This window comes from Dipodomys merriami, unplaced genomic scaffold (genome assembly GCF_024711535.1).
Source record: "Dipodomys merriami isolate MVZ:Mamm:240054 unplaced genomic scaffold, mDipMer1.0.p SCAF_120, whole genome shotgun sequence".
NCBI lineage: Eukaryota > Metazoa > Chordata > Mammalia > Rodentia > Heteromyidae > Dipodomys > Dipodomys merriami.
Genome location: NW_027202494.1, coordinates 1,930,683 through 1,946,359, shown reverse-complemented (window position 1 = coordinate 1,946,359; position 15,677 = coordinate 1,930,683). Strand labels below are relative to the sequence as shown.

The window sequence follows — 15,677 nt, the reverse complement described above, 5'->3', positions numbered from 1 at the left end:
CTCATGGTTCATACAGTTTTGAAATCTGCTTTTTCTCCTCAACAGTGTAATAGAAATATTTTCCATGTCATTAAATATTCTCTACTAAGCATTTATTTTTTAATGTGGGTGCCTCTGGCTTTATACAGCTCAGTCTTCAACACTGCCTTGAAGAGCTGCTCTTGGTGACTGGAGCACATTATTTCCCGGTGTGTGGGGGGGAGGAAGGGAGTGTTCAAATTGGACATAACGGAGATAGGCGTGACTGCGCTGCCGAGATCCACAGGGAGAAGGCTGAGGTCCGCACAAGAAGGCTGGTTAGGCAGAGCCTCTCGGGGAACCGGTTCAAAGGGCTTCCTGAGAAAGCTGCCCCGTACCCGTAGCTCACGCCTGTCATCCCAGCTCTTCAGGAGGCTGCGATGTGAAGATCACAGCTCAAAACCAGCTCAGGCAGCAAAGCCCATGAGACTCTTCTCTCCAATGAGCCACCAAAAAGCCAGAAGGGGAGGTGTGGCTCAAGTGGTAGAGCACTAGCCCTGAGCAAAAACTAAAAAAATGAAGAGCAAGAGAGTTCAAGCCCTAGTTCCTACCCACAAAAAAGTGGGCTCCCATCTCTGTACCCCGTGTAGGAGTCACAGAGCCTTTACCTGTACGATTAGAGCAACAACCATGCCCACCCCTTGGGAACACCGTGAGCTCGTTGGGAATTATTGACACCAAGGGCCTGGAAAACAGGAGTGCCCAGTGGATGTGGGTCTTCGTGAAACCAGCTAGACAGTCAGGGAGTGGGCATGTGCAGCCTGGCCCCAGTGGACAGGGCCTTCGCTTGGGCTCTAGCCAGGGGAGTGCATGGGGCACACAGATGTATCTGACCCCTGTGAGGCAGAAGCTGTCCCCTCAAAGAAACGGGTAATAGAGTTCAATCACCCCCCCCCTTTGGAAAGGACTCTGGAGAGGGGCCAGAGGGAAGGCAGAGACTCCATTTATTGTTATTTTTTTACAAAAACACAAAATGAAAACATGCTCTCTCCGGGCATGTTTGCAGGCTTTATTATTTGTGAAGGAAAACACACTTGTCTTTATCAACGTCCTGTCTGCGAGGCTGAGCCAGGAAGAGCGAGACCAGTGTCAAGTCCTAACATTTGACTTCTGTTCTTTGCTGACTGCCGTGCCAGGGTGTTAATAGGCTTGGCGTTTCTCTGCAGAGCCAAGGCAATTTCCAGAAAGGAGACATCGGCCCAGATCACACCAGGCCACCTCGTGCCAACAGGACGGGGGTGGACAGCCCAAGGGGGTGTTGGGCAGATAACGCAGAAAGAAGGCACTCAAAAAGGGCTGAAATCGACAGGAGAACCTTCTAGAATAATCCATGCCTAGGTATAGCACTCACTGCCTTTTCTCCCTGGCTTACAAATTCACTTTCAAAACAGCAGTGCTATAACTGGGATCTGTCTTGCGTGGTTTTCTTCTTCTTCTTCTTCTTCCTTCTTCTTCTTCTTCCTTCTTCTCCTCCTCCTCCTCCTCCTCCTCCTCCTCCTCCTCCTCCTCCCTCCTCCTCTTCCTCCTCCTCTCCTTGGGTGAGTTAGAATTCATCTGATTCATTTTCAAAGGGTATAAAGGTGATGTCTCAAATAGCTCTCCTCTCTGTAGCTGGCATGGGTGTGTGGGTATCCTCTGCAGATGCATCGCTCCTTTGTTTTGAAAGCTACTTGAAATGAAGGCCAGCCCTACGACTCAAAACCAGAGCAAGCTTTGCTTAAGAATTCCTTTGACCAAAGAGACCTGGACAGACAGCCGCCACTGGTTACAAGCAACCCCCATGTTGGTCTGAGGAGATCACGTGTGCATGGTAGCAGGGTTTGGGGGAGCAGCAGCTGGATCTGGCAGAGAGGAAGACCCCTGAGAGAGAGCTTTCTAAGGGGGGGGGTAATGACACCCAGGAAGTACCTGGAATTAATGGGCAGAGGCCATCTGTGAGCAGCGGCCTGGTGCCAGGCGGAAGGCGTGATGCTGAGGTGACTGCAAAGTGGTGGGCATTCGGAAGCTAATTTTAAAATCCTCTGCCCACCCCTGGGTGGGCGCCTGTGCCTTTTGTCACTGGGATCCCGTAATTGAATTTCCTGGACGTTTTGACCAGTGCGTAACTTTGTGAAGCCAATTACACAGCTGAACACAATTTTAACGTGACCTTAAAAGCATTCCCTTCTGCTGTGTGATTGGAAAACACACACAGAGCACTGCTCTCCTCGCTGTACTTGATTGGGGGGGTGGAGGGACAAGAATGGAGGGGGAAGGAAAAAAATCCTACCTTGCTATTTCATGTAACCTAGTAAGATTCATTTAGATTCTGCGCAGGTCATTTAATAGCAGATTTTGTAAAATCTTAACATAAGGAGCCACCATAAAACGTATTATCTTTTATTACCAATAGAGAGAATGACATTTTAGACAGTAATAAATCGAGACCCAAGGAAAGCTATTTTGCTTTCAGAGAGGGCCTGGTTTTATTCTGTGGCCAGCCAGGGTCAGCGGAGACACCAGGCCTGGCTTCGCTAAGGCTCACGGGAGCACCTGTCCTTGCCCCCTTGTTGTGTTTTGTGTACTGAACGGTCTTTTCATGCAGCCCCCAGCACCCAGAGACCCAGCCTCTCACCTTCGCTGTCCTTCCTTCCTTCCAGCTTGTACGGTCAGGATATAGAACACCTAAAAGCTGGCCTCGCGCGGTGCTCAGGGTCCGGAGTGGCCTGGGACACATGCCTGGGGTTGGGGAGGAGGGGACTTGGCCCCCAATCTCCAAAGCCCAGGACATGCTCCTTTGTGTGGAGTCCTCTCTGCAGAAAGACCTTCCCCACCTGGGCCGGGGAGGACTGTGGGTGTTTGGACGTGTCCCCTGGGGTCCAGTGTGGCCCAGTTGGACTCCATGCCTTAGGCATCTGGTAGTGCTGGGCAGAATGTTCTGGTAATGTTCTGGGCCACAGAATGTGGGCAACAGTAGATTGAGAAAAATACCAAAATTATGGAGAAAGGGCTCCGTGACTGCATCTGATTGTCCTCGGCTTCCGGGGTCTGTGCGGCCTTGTGTGGGCCAGGTAAACCCACCCAAATCCTCCTCCTGCGTGGTTGCGCCTCTCACCCAGCCCAGGGCTGGCTCTTGGGCTTTCCCTCACCTCCTGGCTTCCAGTTCCTCACAGCCTGGGTCCTGCTGGGTCGTCTCTGAGAGGCTTTTGTGAACCATAGCCCGGATCTTTCCACCCCACAAAGGTTACGTCCAGCCACCGCCAGGCCCGGTATCCGCCTGCACTTCCCAGCCCTGTCCCTGCCAGTCCCCACTCGTCCGAGGGCACCCTCCACACTAGACCTATTGCTGTCGGGGACGCCACTACCAGGCCCCACGCCTAGTCAGGGCCTAATGGGTGCTTGGTGAAGCATTCATGAGACTCCCCCACACCCCCCGCCAATGCCGGCCCTCTCAGGAGACCTCAGTCATACCAGCTCCACACGCTGATCAGGTCTGAGGTTTTATTTGTCTTCCTTTCCCTAGCTTAGACCTACACCACAAAGCAGGACTAAATCATTCATCGCACGCTAGCAGTTTCTTGAACCTAGTAGACACTAAATAAATGTTTCAGGGAAAACAAACTGCAAGTCAACTATTTGCCGCCTTGGGTCTGAAGGAGATGATCTTTCCCCCAGGTATCTGCCCCACACCAAAGGTGTTTTATTTACTGTAACTCATCAGTAACTTCAGAAGAAGCACACTTGGCCCAGGAATGTTTTATTTGATTCTGGTATCCCTCAGACTGGAATCTATCACTTAGCCCATTCCACCACAGATGTCTTAGAGGCTGTGTTTATTTCCCCTGTCGCCTCCCCCACCCTGCCGACCGTGTCAGCAACCAGTAAATCTGGGGAAACAAGCCGCCCTGCCTCCCCACCAGGCCCCAGCCGGGAACAAGAAAGCAGCTGGTGACAGCCAAGATGGCGGATGTTCAGATCAGCCCTGAGAAGCGGGCTGCAGAGAGGCTGAAAGACACCACAAGCCTCCTGCAGGAGGTGGGAGGAGGAAGGCCTTTTCCAGAGGATGTGTGCTGTGGTCCTGTGGATTTATGGACTATCTTCCCCACATTCTGTGGTCCGAGTGGATAAATCAAACCCCAGACAGATAACAACTGGTCCCACATCACACGATGCTTTTACAATCTGCTGCAATATTTATGGGTCAGGTGTCAGGTGCAGCGAGCCCAGAGAAGAATGTGGTCTTCGTTTGGGATTCAAGGTGCCCCAGGAGCCTTAAGATGCCCTGCCTGATCCCAGCAAGGCTGATGCAAGGAAATAAGTGGAACCCGTTGTATCTCATTGACAGTGCCTTCACTGTTGATAATGAAGGGATTTGTTAACAAAACCCTCCTTACAGCTTTCCTGGATTTTTTTGGCAACACTAGAGATGGAACCCAGTGTCTGTGACACACTGCCTTCCATCACTGAGGTACAGCTGCAGCCCTTTCCTTGACTTTTAAAGTAGAGTTTGTACCCTGAGGCCAGTTTTGTGTGTCTCTGTGTGTGTCCGGGTATCTGTGTCTGTGTCTGTATTGTTACTGGGGCTTGAACTCAGAGCCTAGGTGCTATCACTTAGCTTTTTCACTCAAGACCACAGCTCCACTTCTGGCTTTGGTGGTTAATTAATTAGAAACTCGGACTTTTCTGCCTGGACTGGCTTCAAATTGTGATCCTCAGATCTCAGCCTCCTGAGTAGCAAGGATTACAGACATGAGCCACCAGCACCCAGCTTGAAGCCAGTTTTTTTTTCAGCAGCTCACAACAGCTGTGTATCTCTTTTTCCTCCCTACGAACTTATGAAGTGACAGCGTGTCCATACCTTAAGGGACAGTTAGAGTGTTTAAAGGACTAAAATCAATAAACATCAGGACTAGCTGAGTGACTATAGCTGTCCCCTTGCTGAGAATCTGTCCACTCTGTCCAGCACTAAGACCCCTGCCTTCTCAGAGTGTCAGCACCATGAATAAGGAGTCTCAGCAGATGAGTGGGAATTATCCTGGAGGAAGGAGGCACAGTTCTCAGAAGTAAGGAAGCATGGGAGCGGTGGGAAGCCAGAGCCGTTCACACTGAGGCAGAAGGATGAGCCCCGCTAATAGCAAAGCCCTCTTCCACGTCACATTTGCTAGTTGAATTCCCACCACAGACCCCACTGTGCTTGTTATTCGTGATAAATGTTCCGTTAAACACAGGCTTGTATGGAAGTCCTCGTCGCTGCGTAAAACATCAAGGGTCCAGAGATTGATTGTGTGCTATATTTAATGGCACTGATTGATTCTTTTTTTTCCTTCAAGATGAAATGTTTAGTTTTCAAATCAGTGTGACCAGTGAAGCCGGCCTGTGTCTCAGAGACTCACCGGAGCCTTCTGACTCTGTTTGTGGGGAATACATTGATGAGTAGCTCTGACACACCCAGGATAACAGCGAACCACAAATGCAGTAGACACGTGTGACCACGGAACTCAAGCTGGGAGAGCAGCTTGACTCCCTTAGACATGTCTTCCAGATCAGATCACTTCCAATAACACCAGAGGAGCCAGTTCAGCTTTTCCCAGTCAGGCACAGCACATTTCTTGGACAAAATAAAAAAAATCCTCTCCCTCTCAGCTAGCGCTCTTCAAAGTTGAAGCCTAACCCTGAGAACAAATGGTTTTGGTGTGGAAATACCACCAGAATGCTGAGGCCTTTAAGATACAATTTAGTCCAAGGAAATAGTAATATATCGTCATTATCCCAAGTGAACAGTAAATCACCCACCTTGTGTGCTAAGTCTGAGCTCAATGTTGGGGCCAGAAGCTGGATTCCCTCCCTCAAAGATTCTACCCTTCCCATAGGGAGACAGCGATAGAGCAAGGCAGAACACAAGCCTTCCGTGTTCATGGAGGTAAGTTACGTACTGTAGTAAATGGCCCTTGAACCAGTACGATGGCTTAGATTCTTCTCGTAGCACACTGCCAAACCAGATGACCGAGGGTCTCTGCTCCACATGCCATGCCGAGATCCAGGCTTCTTCCTTTGGCAGAAATCGGGTTCAGGCTGTCGGGCGGCAGGGGTAGGAACCTTGCATGTATTATGTATTCCCTTCTTGGAGTCCATTGGTCAGCAACCCGTCTTGCTGTGAGGAAGTCTGGGGGTTTGAACCTGAGGACTCCAATAAGATTTGCCGGATGGCTTTGTCTTCACCACTGGTGTCTTTCGTTGCTAGCAACCACAACTGAATCTGTCTATGTCAGTGCCTAAAGAACTGTGGGAGTCATAGCGGGAGGGGCCAGCAATGCCTGCCCCAGAGCTGAAGTCACATCTCGCTGGCAGGCTGGTGCCTTTTGCTTCACCCAGCCCGGCCTAGAAAGTCTTTGAGCATGGAGCTGATTACACCCATCAGCCTTCCATGCCTCGAACCAAACAGACGTGAGGAGTGGATGAGGCGTACAGAGGGTACAGCCTGAGCTGGCGAAGGTTTGGACATCCGCCTCCTTGCTCGGTCCCCTGGCCGAGTGGCAGGGCAGCTGGATGACGGAGTTCTCGTCCCACAGAGGCGCAGTGCCTCCTCCATTGGCACAGAGGGCACTGGACGGGTGGCTTTTCTGTCTGGCATATTCAGAAAGCCCAGGTCCTGGGCCTCTGGGCCTCCCAGGGACGGGAAGGGAGGGGAGGGCAGCTGCCCTAAGTCCTCCCTGTGGCTCTCAATTCTGCATTTCATTCCCCGACTCTCACCGTCCTCCCTGGACTGTGAGTCAGGCATCCCTGGTGAAGGGGACACATGGACACACAGCCCCTGGGCTGGCATCCTGGGTGCCTCCCTGGGGGGGGGGGAGCTTTGGGTGGAAGCCCCGCCTACAGCGGTTGGCCAGTGGGGCCGGGCAGGCCAGGCAGCCACCACCGAGGAAACATGAGAGTGTCTGGGCCGGGAGAGGGGGCATCTTAGTAAAGGCTCCCCAGAGTGGAGCACTGGTGGCGGGGAGAGGGGAGCCAGACCCGGGTGGCAGCTTCTGCGCTTCGTACAAGGCGGTTTATTATTGGTTGTCTGGTGAGCTGCTCTTCATGGTGAAAGCATGGAAGCATCCACACAGCATCTGAGAGCAGCTGGCCGAACACATGACGGTGGAGCCAAACAAGGGGCCGTTGTTCAGCCGTTACCATGAGGAGATGCGATGGGTAAGACAGACAGTACAGCTGTGCGGATGGTGTCCTCCTGGGGAGTAAGCGTGTGTGCATGCCAGCTGTGTGTGTGATGTGGTATGTCTGAGCAGGTGTGTGGTATGTATGATGTTTATGTGCATCTGTACATGTATGTGTGGTATGTGTGTATGGTGTGTGATGTGTAGTATGTGTGGTGTGTGCATGGTGTGGTGTGTGTGGTATGTGTGGTGCCCCATGTGTTTGTGTGTGTTTGTGTGTGTGGTGTCTCATGTAGTATATTTATTGTCTCATGTGTGGTGTCTCACGTGTGGTATGGTATGTATATGTGGTGTGTGTGGTGTCTCACATGTAGTGTGTGTGTGGCGACCAATGTGTGGTGTGGTATGTGTGGTATCTCACATGTGGTTTGTATATATATGTGGTATATGTGGTATCTCACATGTGGTTTGGTGTGTGTATGTGGTATGTGTGTGGTGTCTCACATGTAGCATGTGTGTGGTGTCTCACGTGTGGTGTGGTGTGTATATGTGGTATATGTGGTGCATCACGTGTGGTGTGTGTATATGTGGTGCATCACGTGTGGTGTGGTATGTATATGTGGTATGTGTGGTATCTCACGTGTGGTGTGGTGTGTATATGTGGTGCATCACGTGTGGTGTGGTATGTATATGTGGTATATGTGGTGCATCACGTATGATGTGGTATGTATATGTGGTATGTGTGGTATCTCACGTGTGGTGTGGTGTGTATATGTGGTATATGTGGTGAATCACGTGTGGTGTGGTGTGTATATGTGGTATATGTGGTGCATCACGTGTGGTGTGGTATGTATATGTGGTATATGTGGTGCATCACATGTAGCACGTGGTGTGTGTGAGTCTCACATGTGGTATGGTACGCACATGTGTGGGAGAACAGGAGTTACCACATGGCTGCCAGTATTCTCGGAGTCTGAGGGGTGCAGTGGGGCCAGGACAGAGGAGGGCCCCTACTTTCCACTGTAAAAACGACTACATCATTTTTATTTTATTACATTACTGGATATTGCTTCGGAAAAAGAACATTTTTAAGCCTTAAGTTTGCTAGAAAATGGAGAGTTTTGAAACAGCTCATCCCAAGCCCTATCATTTGTCCACTTCATCATCTAATTGATTCTCTACCCAATTAATCAATTCGCTTCCCATTACAGCTATAAAGTTTTATTTACCTCAGGAGATGGGAATTGACGGATTCATTTTTAAAAATTATTTATGAGCTTTGTGAGGCTACAGGAGCGTTACCCAACGTGTCCTTCTTCGGCAGTGTTGTGGGAACGGCTTGGTGTGGACGATTTTTCTGTAGTTACCGGTAAACATGACTGCCTTCAACCTTGAACTTGAATCTCCTTGGGGAAGGAAGTCCTGCTTTCCTTCTCACTCCATTCTAGCACGCAACACATTCAAACTAGGTGTGCCTCCACTGCAGGTTAATTGCAAGCACACACCAATGAAATGAAAAGTTATAGTAACTTTCTCTGTGCCCCTATCCAAAAGAAAAAATATATATATATTTCTGTGCAGGAGAAAATGTTACAAGAAAAAATAATGTATTCATGAAATGATTGCAAGGCTGGCGTGAAGATCCCATTGTGATACTGTGGTATGCTAAGACAGCTCTTAGGCCTTCTTGCTAATAACAAGATAATTGATCATACCATTAGATGAAATATTATTAGTCAAAACTGCTCAGACGTTCTCTACAGAATGTCTGAATCAAATGTCTAGAATAAAAGAGGAATACATTTGCTCAGAGAGCTCCTAAGATCTGGGAGGAAATTGGCTTCAGAGGTGATTGTCAGGGGCTCCAGTAGTGTTCCGAGAAGTCTATCTCCACCTCTGGGTCAGTGTTACCTTCATCCTCAGGTCAACTTTCTCTGTATGGACACAAATGGTGGTGACCACTCCAGTTCAGGTCCAGGTCCAGTTCCAGGTCCCCACCTCCAAGTTCAACAGAAAGCAGCTGCTCATCCCTATGCATCCCCAAAGCCACATGGCTTCAGTCTCCAGATGCCCTGACTTGGTATATGTGTTCATCACATGGCCTTGGAATGGAAGGCCCTGATTGGCCAGGCCTGAGCCAATGACCATCCCTGTGTCAGAGGTGGAGTCAGCCCCACTAGAAGACCACCCCTTGAGGGATGGGGCCTAGTGCATTACAGTATAGCCCCTGGAGGAGAGCAGAGCTTCACAGGCCTGCTCTAGGTCAAGCCTGGCCCAGCAGATAGCAGTCTTTCTGCAAGCTGGAGAAGATGAATGCCGTGAGCAATTTGTCTCCTCATTAGACAGAAGTAGAGGCTCACACTCGTCCCCTGGTTTGCTTCCTAGGCAAAAGGGATGGGCCAGGCCTGGCATGCTCTGACATGCCCTCATGTGAGCAAGGGTAACACTATCCTAGGAAGCAATGTTGAAATAGGAACAAAGGTTCGTATCCTTCAGCCCAGTAAGTTCACCTTGAGAGCTGCCGTTCAAAACCAAACCAACACCAAAATCATAAGCTGACATGTTAAATTTTAAAACCTTTTGGGCAATTACTTAAAGATTATTTTTTAAAAACAAAGATGAAAAAGCCCAAATATGTTTGTACATGCGTGTATGTGTGCATGTGCAGGTATGTTTGTGTGTGCATGTGTCCTAGTGTTTCCTGCTGTGTTATTTCAATCTGTCACCATTTTGAAAAGACAGTTGATAACCTAAAGTCCTAAGATGATTAATTATAAAATATTCCTAAGATTCTACTCACACACCCTCAAAATAATGTCCAGGAAGTCTGTTGCTAAATGACAAGACAATGACTATTGACTATGCTCTTCTACATTAGAGGGGGAAAAAAATCTACATTTTTTTTAAATTTCTCGTATGTGTGTACTTTCAAAAAGATGTGCCATATTTCATGACAAAAGTAATATCAGTGTACAGGAAATTAGGCCTGGTGTGTTCAAGTCAGTAACTCGCATGTCCAGAGTCCCTCAGGAAGGGTTGTAAAAATAGCTGGTTTTCTGGTGCCATTGTGGTCGGGATGGCAAAGTGTCATCTAATATAGCGTGTCTGTGGAAATTGCACACATTGAGACGAAGTCACACACAACCACCTGCCAGTGCTGGCATCTCCAAAGCCTGTGGAGACAAGGCCCCACCCAGCAGCACAGAACCAGGCGTGTGTCCAGCCATGCCTATGCTCAGTGGTGAGGGCACACGGTGAGCTTTAGTCCTACCTCAGCTAGAGCTGACCCCAAAATGTCAGCGCCAGTGGTCTCAGGAACACAGCACCCTTCCCATGGTCACAGGAACTCATAGCCTTTCTGGACCACTAAGCAGAACTCGCACCCCTGACGTCAGTGGCTCAGAAGCTTTTACTCAAAGGACAACCCATTAAAATAAGGACCCATGGAGGTGAGCAGCCAATCACCCTTCAAACATCCTGTAAGGGTTTAGGGGAGCTAGCACCAAGCTATTAACTTTTCCACACCAACTCGTGACTTTGGAAGGAAATCAGAGCTTCCCGTTGCTTTTTTCCCGTTCTTTTCTCCCTGTGGGATTTCTTAATTGTCGGTTGGTTGAAACCCTGGGTTTTGAAGCTGTCGTGCTGACAGAGCTGCTTTATGTGATTGTAAACGCCTTTTATTTTTGTTACTGAAGGTAGTCCAACTCAACTCTGTGTGTGAGTGATTAAGAAACCAATCCAAAGTGGTTTAAGCAAATAAGGAAAATTAATGTCTCAATTAGCAGAGAAGTCCTCCGGCAAGGCTGGCGTGGGCCTGCGTGATGAAGCGGCCCCACCAGTCACCAGGAACTGTTGCTTTCTCTCTACTACATGAGCGCTTCCCACCCCCGGCCTGCCATGGCTCACCAGCCCCCACATCCATGCATGCCCTTGGGTTCCTTCCTCCCACTGCCACTCACAAGCCAGGGCTCAGACTGGCCTGTGCAAGGCCCCGGGGACAGTGTGCTTTTCTGATCTGAGATCATTCCAGAGCTTCCCCTGAGGAAGGCAGCCCAGCCCCTACCACCTGGGCAGAGTGTGTGGGTAAATCCCCAAAGCGATGTGGGGTGCTGCCTTGTCCACAGAAGGGTGAAATGCTGAGTGTCCAAGAGACTGGCAGGCCTACTGAAGGCAACTTAAACCCAAGGGCCATGCGGTGCTGACTCCAAACTTCTCTTCATGTTAGGGTGGGAGCAGCTTGGCCAGCCGACGTAAATAATTAAACATGGCCATCAAATACCTTCGGATATAAGGAGAGGCAGCTTCACAAGGTCATTGTGAAATGACAGTGGAACTTCAAACCTAAATATATACCCAGATTGGGAAATGGAACCTTCTAGAATGTATCAAATATCCCTTCAAACAAGGACATTAAGTAGATTCCATCCCCATAGCCATCTCCAATCTACACACAGTGACTGTCGTGCTGGAGAGATTCCAAAAATAAATGGATACGGGAGAGGTAAAGGTGCAATGACCTATGAAAGACCCTGCCCTGGGTGGAGCCACACGACACGCACACAACCTTTCCAACGCAATGTCCCAAACCTAAACGCCATGTCTCTCTTGTGTCTTTACTTTGTAGACTCTGGAAAATCCCAAGTATGAACTGATCATCGAAGCTCAGGATATGGCTGGACTAGATGTGGGGTTGACCGGCACAGCCACGGCCACCATTGTGATCGATGACAAAAATGACCACTCGCCCAAATTCACCAAGAAAGAGGTAAATCCACGAGGGGACCACCCCTGGGGTCACAGCCGGGGCCACCAAGAGGTATTAATTCCACATACTATAGTCACTGCTGGCTCCCTGTCTGTAAAATCAAAATTCTCCTTTGTGGGAGAGAGGATGGATGGTATTTTGCTGAAATTCTGCGTCAGACTGTATGCGTGTGTGCACACTCCTGCACATGCACATGTGTAGTTAAAATAGAAGAGCACTGAGAACAAAAGCACTGAATCTTGTTAAAGTCCATAACAAAACAACTTTTAATGCCAAAGTGCCATTTTCTGAGTTTTATTGGTGTTATTTAGCGCCCCATTATTCGAGTCCCATTGTGATTTTGGCATAACAATGACTCTTTTCTCCAGTATGTACAGATTGAGAGGCCAGACTAAACAGCAGCTAGGAAGTAAAACAGATTTTCTTGGCAGTAGCAAGGCGGCCCAGGAACTTATAAATAACAACCAAGTTAGCTTGTCTAGAAAGAGGCATTATTTATTCTCAGCTTCAGTGAGTTATGATTACAGATCATGTGTCGCTTACCAGTTCTTCTTGTGGACCTATGTTTGGGGAGGGGTTGCGACTCTGTGCCCACTGAGGGACCCAAATGGCTACACCGTTCTTCTGATGGACACATGGAGGGCCTGGATCCTTCTGGAGGATCCGGGTCAAGACCACAAATGTGTGGCCTAGAGAAGAACCCAGGAAACGCAGGAAGGCTCCCGCCATTTGCCGAGCCCTGGCTGTGCTCAAGGCAGCGCTCTCCACCGTGGCCCTACAGCCACGTCTGCCTGTGCGAGCCTGGCTTCATTAAGCGTTCTCCACAGTCGAGGGAGAGGCTGTCACGACTGAAGCGCTGAGAATCTGGAGGAAGCTCCGAGGTGGCGGGCAGAGTGAGCTGCAGAAACCGGAAGTGAGCCACGTGGTGCCCCTAGAGAGCTGCAGAAACCGGAAGTGAGCCACCTGGCGCCCCAGTGCGCCGCAGAAACCGGAAGTGAGCCCACTCCCTGCGTGTCATAGCCATGCATGACGCCTCAGTGAGCTGCAGAAACCGGAAGTGAGCCACGTGGTGCCCCAGTGTGCTGCAGAAACCGGAAGTGAGCCCTCTCCCTGCATGTCAGAGCCACGTGGCACCCCAGAGAGCTGCAGAAACCGGAAGTGAGCCCCCTCCCTGTGTGTCAGAGCCACGTGGCACCCCAGAGAGCTGCAGAAACCGGAAGTAGAGCTACAGGAACCGGAAGTGAGCCACATGGCACCCCAGAGGGCTTCAGAAACCGGAAGTGAGCCCTCTCCCTGCCTGTCAGAGCCACGTGGAGCCAGCACCGGCTTCCCCGCGGTCAGGTGTCCCCCCCCCCCACTGTCCTGAGAAGCACGGAGCCCCGGGCTCGCAGCCACCTCCGCAGGGGCCTCTCCGGGTCCCGGCCTCCAGGTGGCCGCGGTTCCGGTTGCAGCCGGGCCTCCAGTCCTCCCACGACAGCCTCCCTGTGACCGCCCACCGGCCGCTCCGCCCAGCCAGCCTTCCCAGACCGGGCGCCCAGAGCCCAGGCCCTCAGTCGCATCGCCAAGCCGGGCTTGAAGGATTTATGGAAAAAAGGCACTCAGGGTCCGAGAACTGCTTGGGGATGCTGGACTGAAGCCTCTCGGCGCCCGGATGTGAGCGGTTGGACTTCCTGTGCCTGCAGACCTCGTTCCTGACCACTTCATCCATGGTCTGGAGCTGCAGGACACCGTGTGCGTCTGTCGCTCTGCACCCCCTCCCCAGAAGGACAACACGTGCTTGGACATGGCCGACACCGGGCCGAGAGGCCGCTCCTGCCGCTGTGGTCACTGAGTTTGAAAAAGGACTTAACAGAAGTCTTAAAGTTAGTGAGAGCCAGAGAGCAGCATAAAGAAAATATACTCACCTGTGGGTATTGGCAAAAACACAAAATTGTTCTTCAAATGGATGTTAGACAATGAGCTGGGGGTTCCCCAGGGGAAGAGCTGATGTCTGAACTCATCCAGCGATAGCAGTAATAAAGTGAGAAGAGCCCCCGCTGGCAGGTGCGAGGGGCCCTCTCCTGGAGATTAGAGGCCCCAATGGAGTCTTTGAACAGTGCTGGATATATTAAGCTAAACTTTCTGGCGCCTTCCTGAAAGGCTGATGTTCTTTGTTGTTGAAGAAGGATGTCTCCATTTTCAATAGCAGAGGTGCCCTGGAAGGGGTGGGGGAGGGGAAGAGGGGGCCCTGGAGACAGCGCGAAGCTCGTCCTGCAGACTAGCATCTTGTGGCAGTAGTGCAGCTGTCCCTCTACACCCCCAGTACCCCACTTTGCTCACGTGTTCATCGCAAGGCCAATGGGAGCGAGAACCCACCTTATCAGATCCTGCGAACATGAATGGGCTGATGATGGTGGCACTCAGGTGTCTTGTCACCTGCTGTCCTCTAGAGGGTTGGGATGAGGGCATGGTGAGGACACAGGATAAAAAAGAAGCAGCAGAGGCAAAGGTGGTCCTGGCCACCGTCCCTGTATCTGAGCAGTGATGTTTCCGAAATGACAGAAATTCTCTTTTTTAACTTACTCTTTATTAATCATGCATTAGTAGTACAAAGAGGTTTCATTATGATAATTCCATAGATGCAGTTGGTATAATCTGGACTTGTTTACCCCTTTAATATATTCCCTTAATACTCTTTCTCCTCACACCCTTTTTCCAATGGTATTTGATAGGTTTCATTATGCTATTTTGGTAGATCGATAGATATCATATAGAAAGGGATGGTGTAGATAGATAGATCCTCTCCTTTCTCTTGATCACTTCAGCCTCCCTTTTACACTCATATTCTACTGTTTATTAATATTTTAAGTCTTCATTTCACATACAAGTGAAGACATCTATCTAATGTTTAGCTTTGTGACCTTGGCTTATCTCACTCAACATGATGTTCTCCACTCCCATCCATTTTCCTGCAAACAACATAATTTCATTCTCCTTAATGACTGAACAATACTCCATTGTGGGTATAGACCACATTTGCTTTATCCATTCATTGGTGGCTAGGCACCTAGACTGACTGATTCCACAGCTTGGCCATTGTGAATGCTACTGTAAAAACATGGGTGTGCAGTTATCTCTCTTATTTATTGAGTTTTGCATCTTTGAATATATGCCAAAAAGTAGTATAGCTGGGTCATAAAGTAAATGGGGGTGGGGGGGTGATTAGAGAAAATGCTGTAATGAGGTCCATAGTGGTGGCGCTGATTTATATGCCTACCAGCAGCACAGGAGGTGGCTTTTTCCCTCCTCCTCACCAGCAGTTGTTTGTTTTCTTGATGATTGCCCCTCAGACTGGAGCAGGCGGAATTTAGCGTGGCTTTCCTCTGCATTCAATGACAGACAGTCTTTCCCAATAGGCTCTCCTCTCTCCACACTGCAGCACTCCTCTTCTCCTTTAACAGCATCTGTGAGTCTGCTTCAGGGCTGTCTGTCAAGACCTTGAGTCCTAGGGGAGAGGAGGGGGCAGGGCCTGCAGGGTGCACTTCTGTGAGATGAGGGCTGGGGGAGACAGCAAGAGAGACCACGAGAAAGCCACTGGGGAGAACCAGAAAGCTCAGCCCCGGGCCCCAGCACAGATGAGCGGCTTCTCGGACATGGAAGAGGAAGGACACACTGGGCACAGAGAGAGAGAGAGAGAGAGGGAGCCGGCTACTGTGATTTTGACGGTGAAACCATTTTTACAGGTCAAGGTCAAGGTTAAATCTTTTATAGAATAGAAATAG

The 15,677-nt window shown here is 49.9% G+C and overlaps 1 protein-coding gene across 2 annotated transcripts in view; it reads left to right on the top strand.

Annotated features, from left to right (window-relative positions):
* The window catches only part of LOC138823539 (cadherin-13), a 711,572-nt gene that overhangs the window by 621,664 nt on the left and 74,231 nt on the right, over positions 1–15,677 (top strand). For both annotated transcript variants that reach the window (XM_070016920.1, XM_070016918.1), the window contains exon 8: positions 11,776–11,916. In XM_070016920.1, the coding sequence (XP_069873021.1) occupies positions 11,776–11,916 (141 nt within the window). The remainder of the gene's footprint in view (positions 1–11,775; positions 11,917–15,677) is intronic.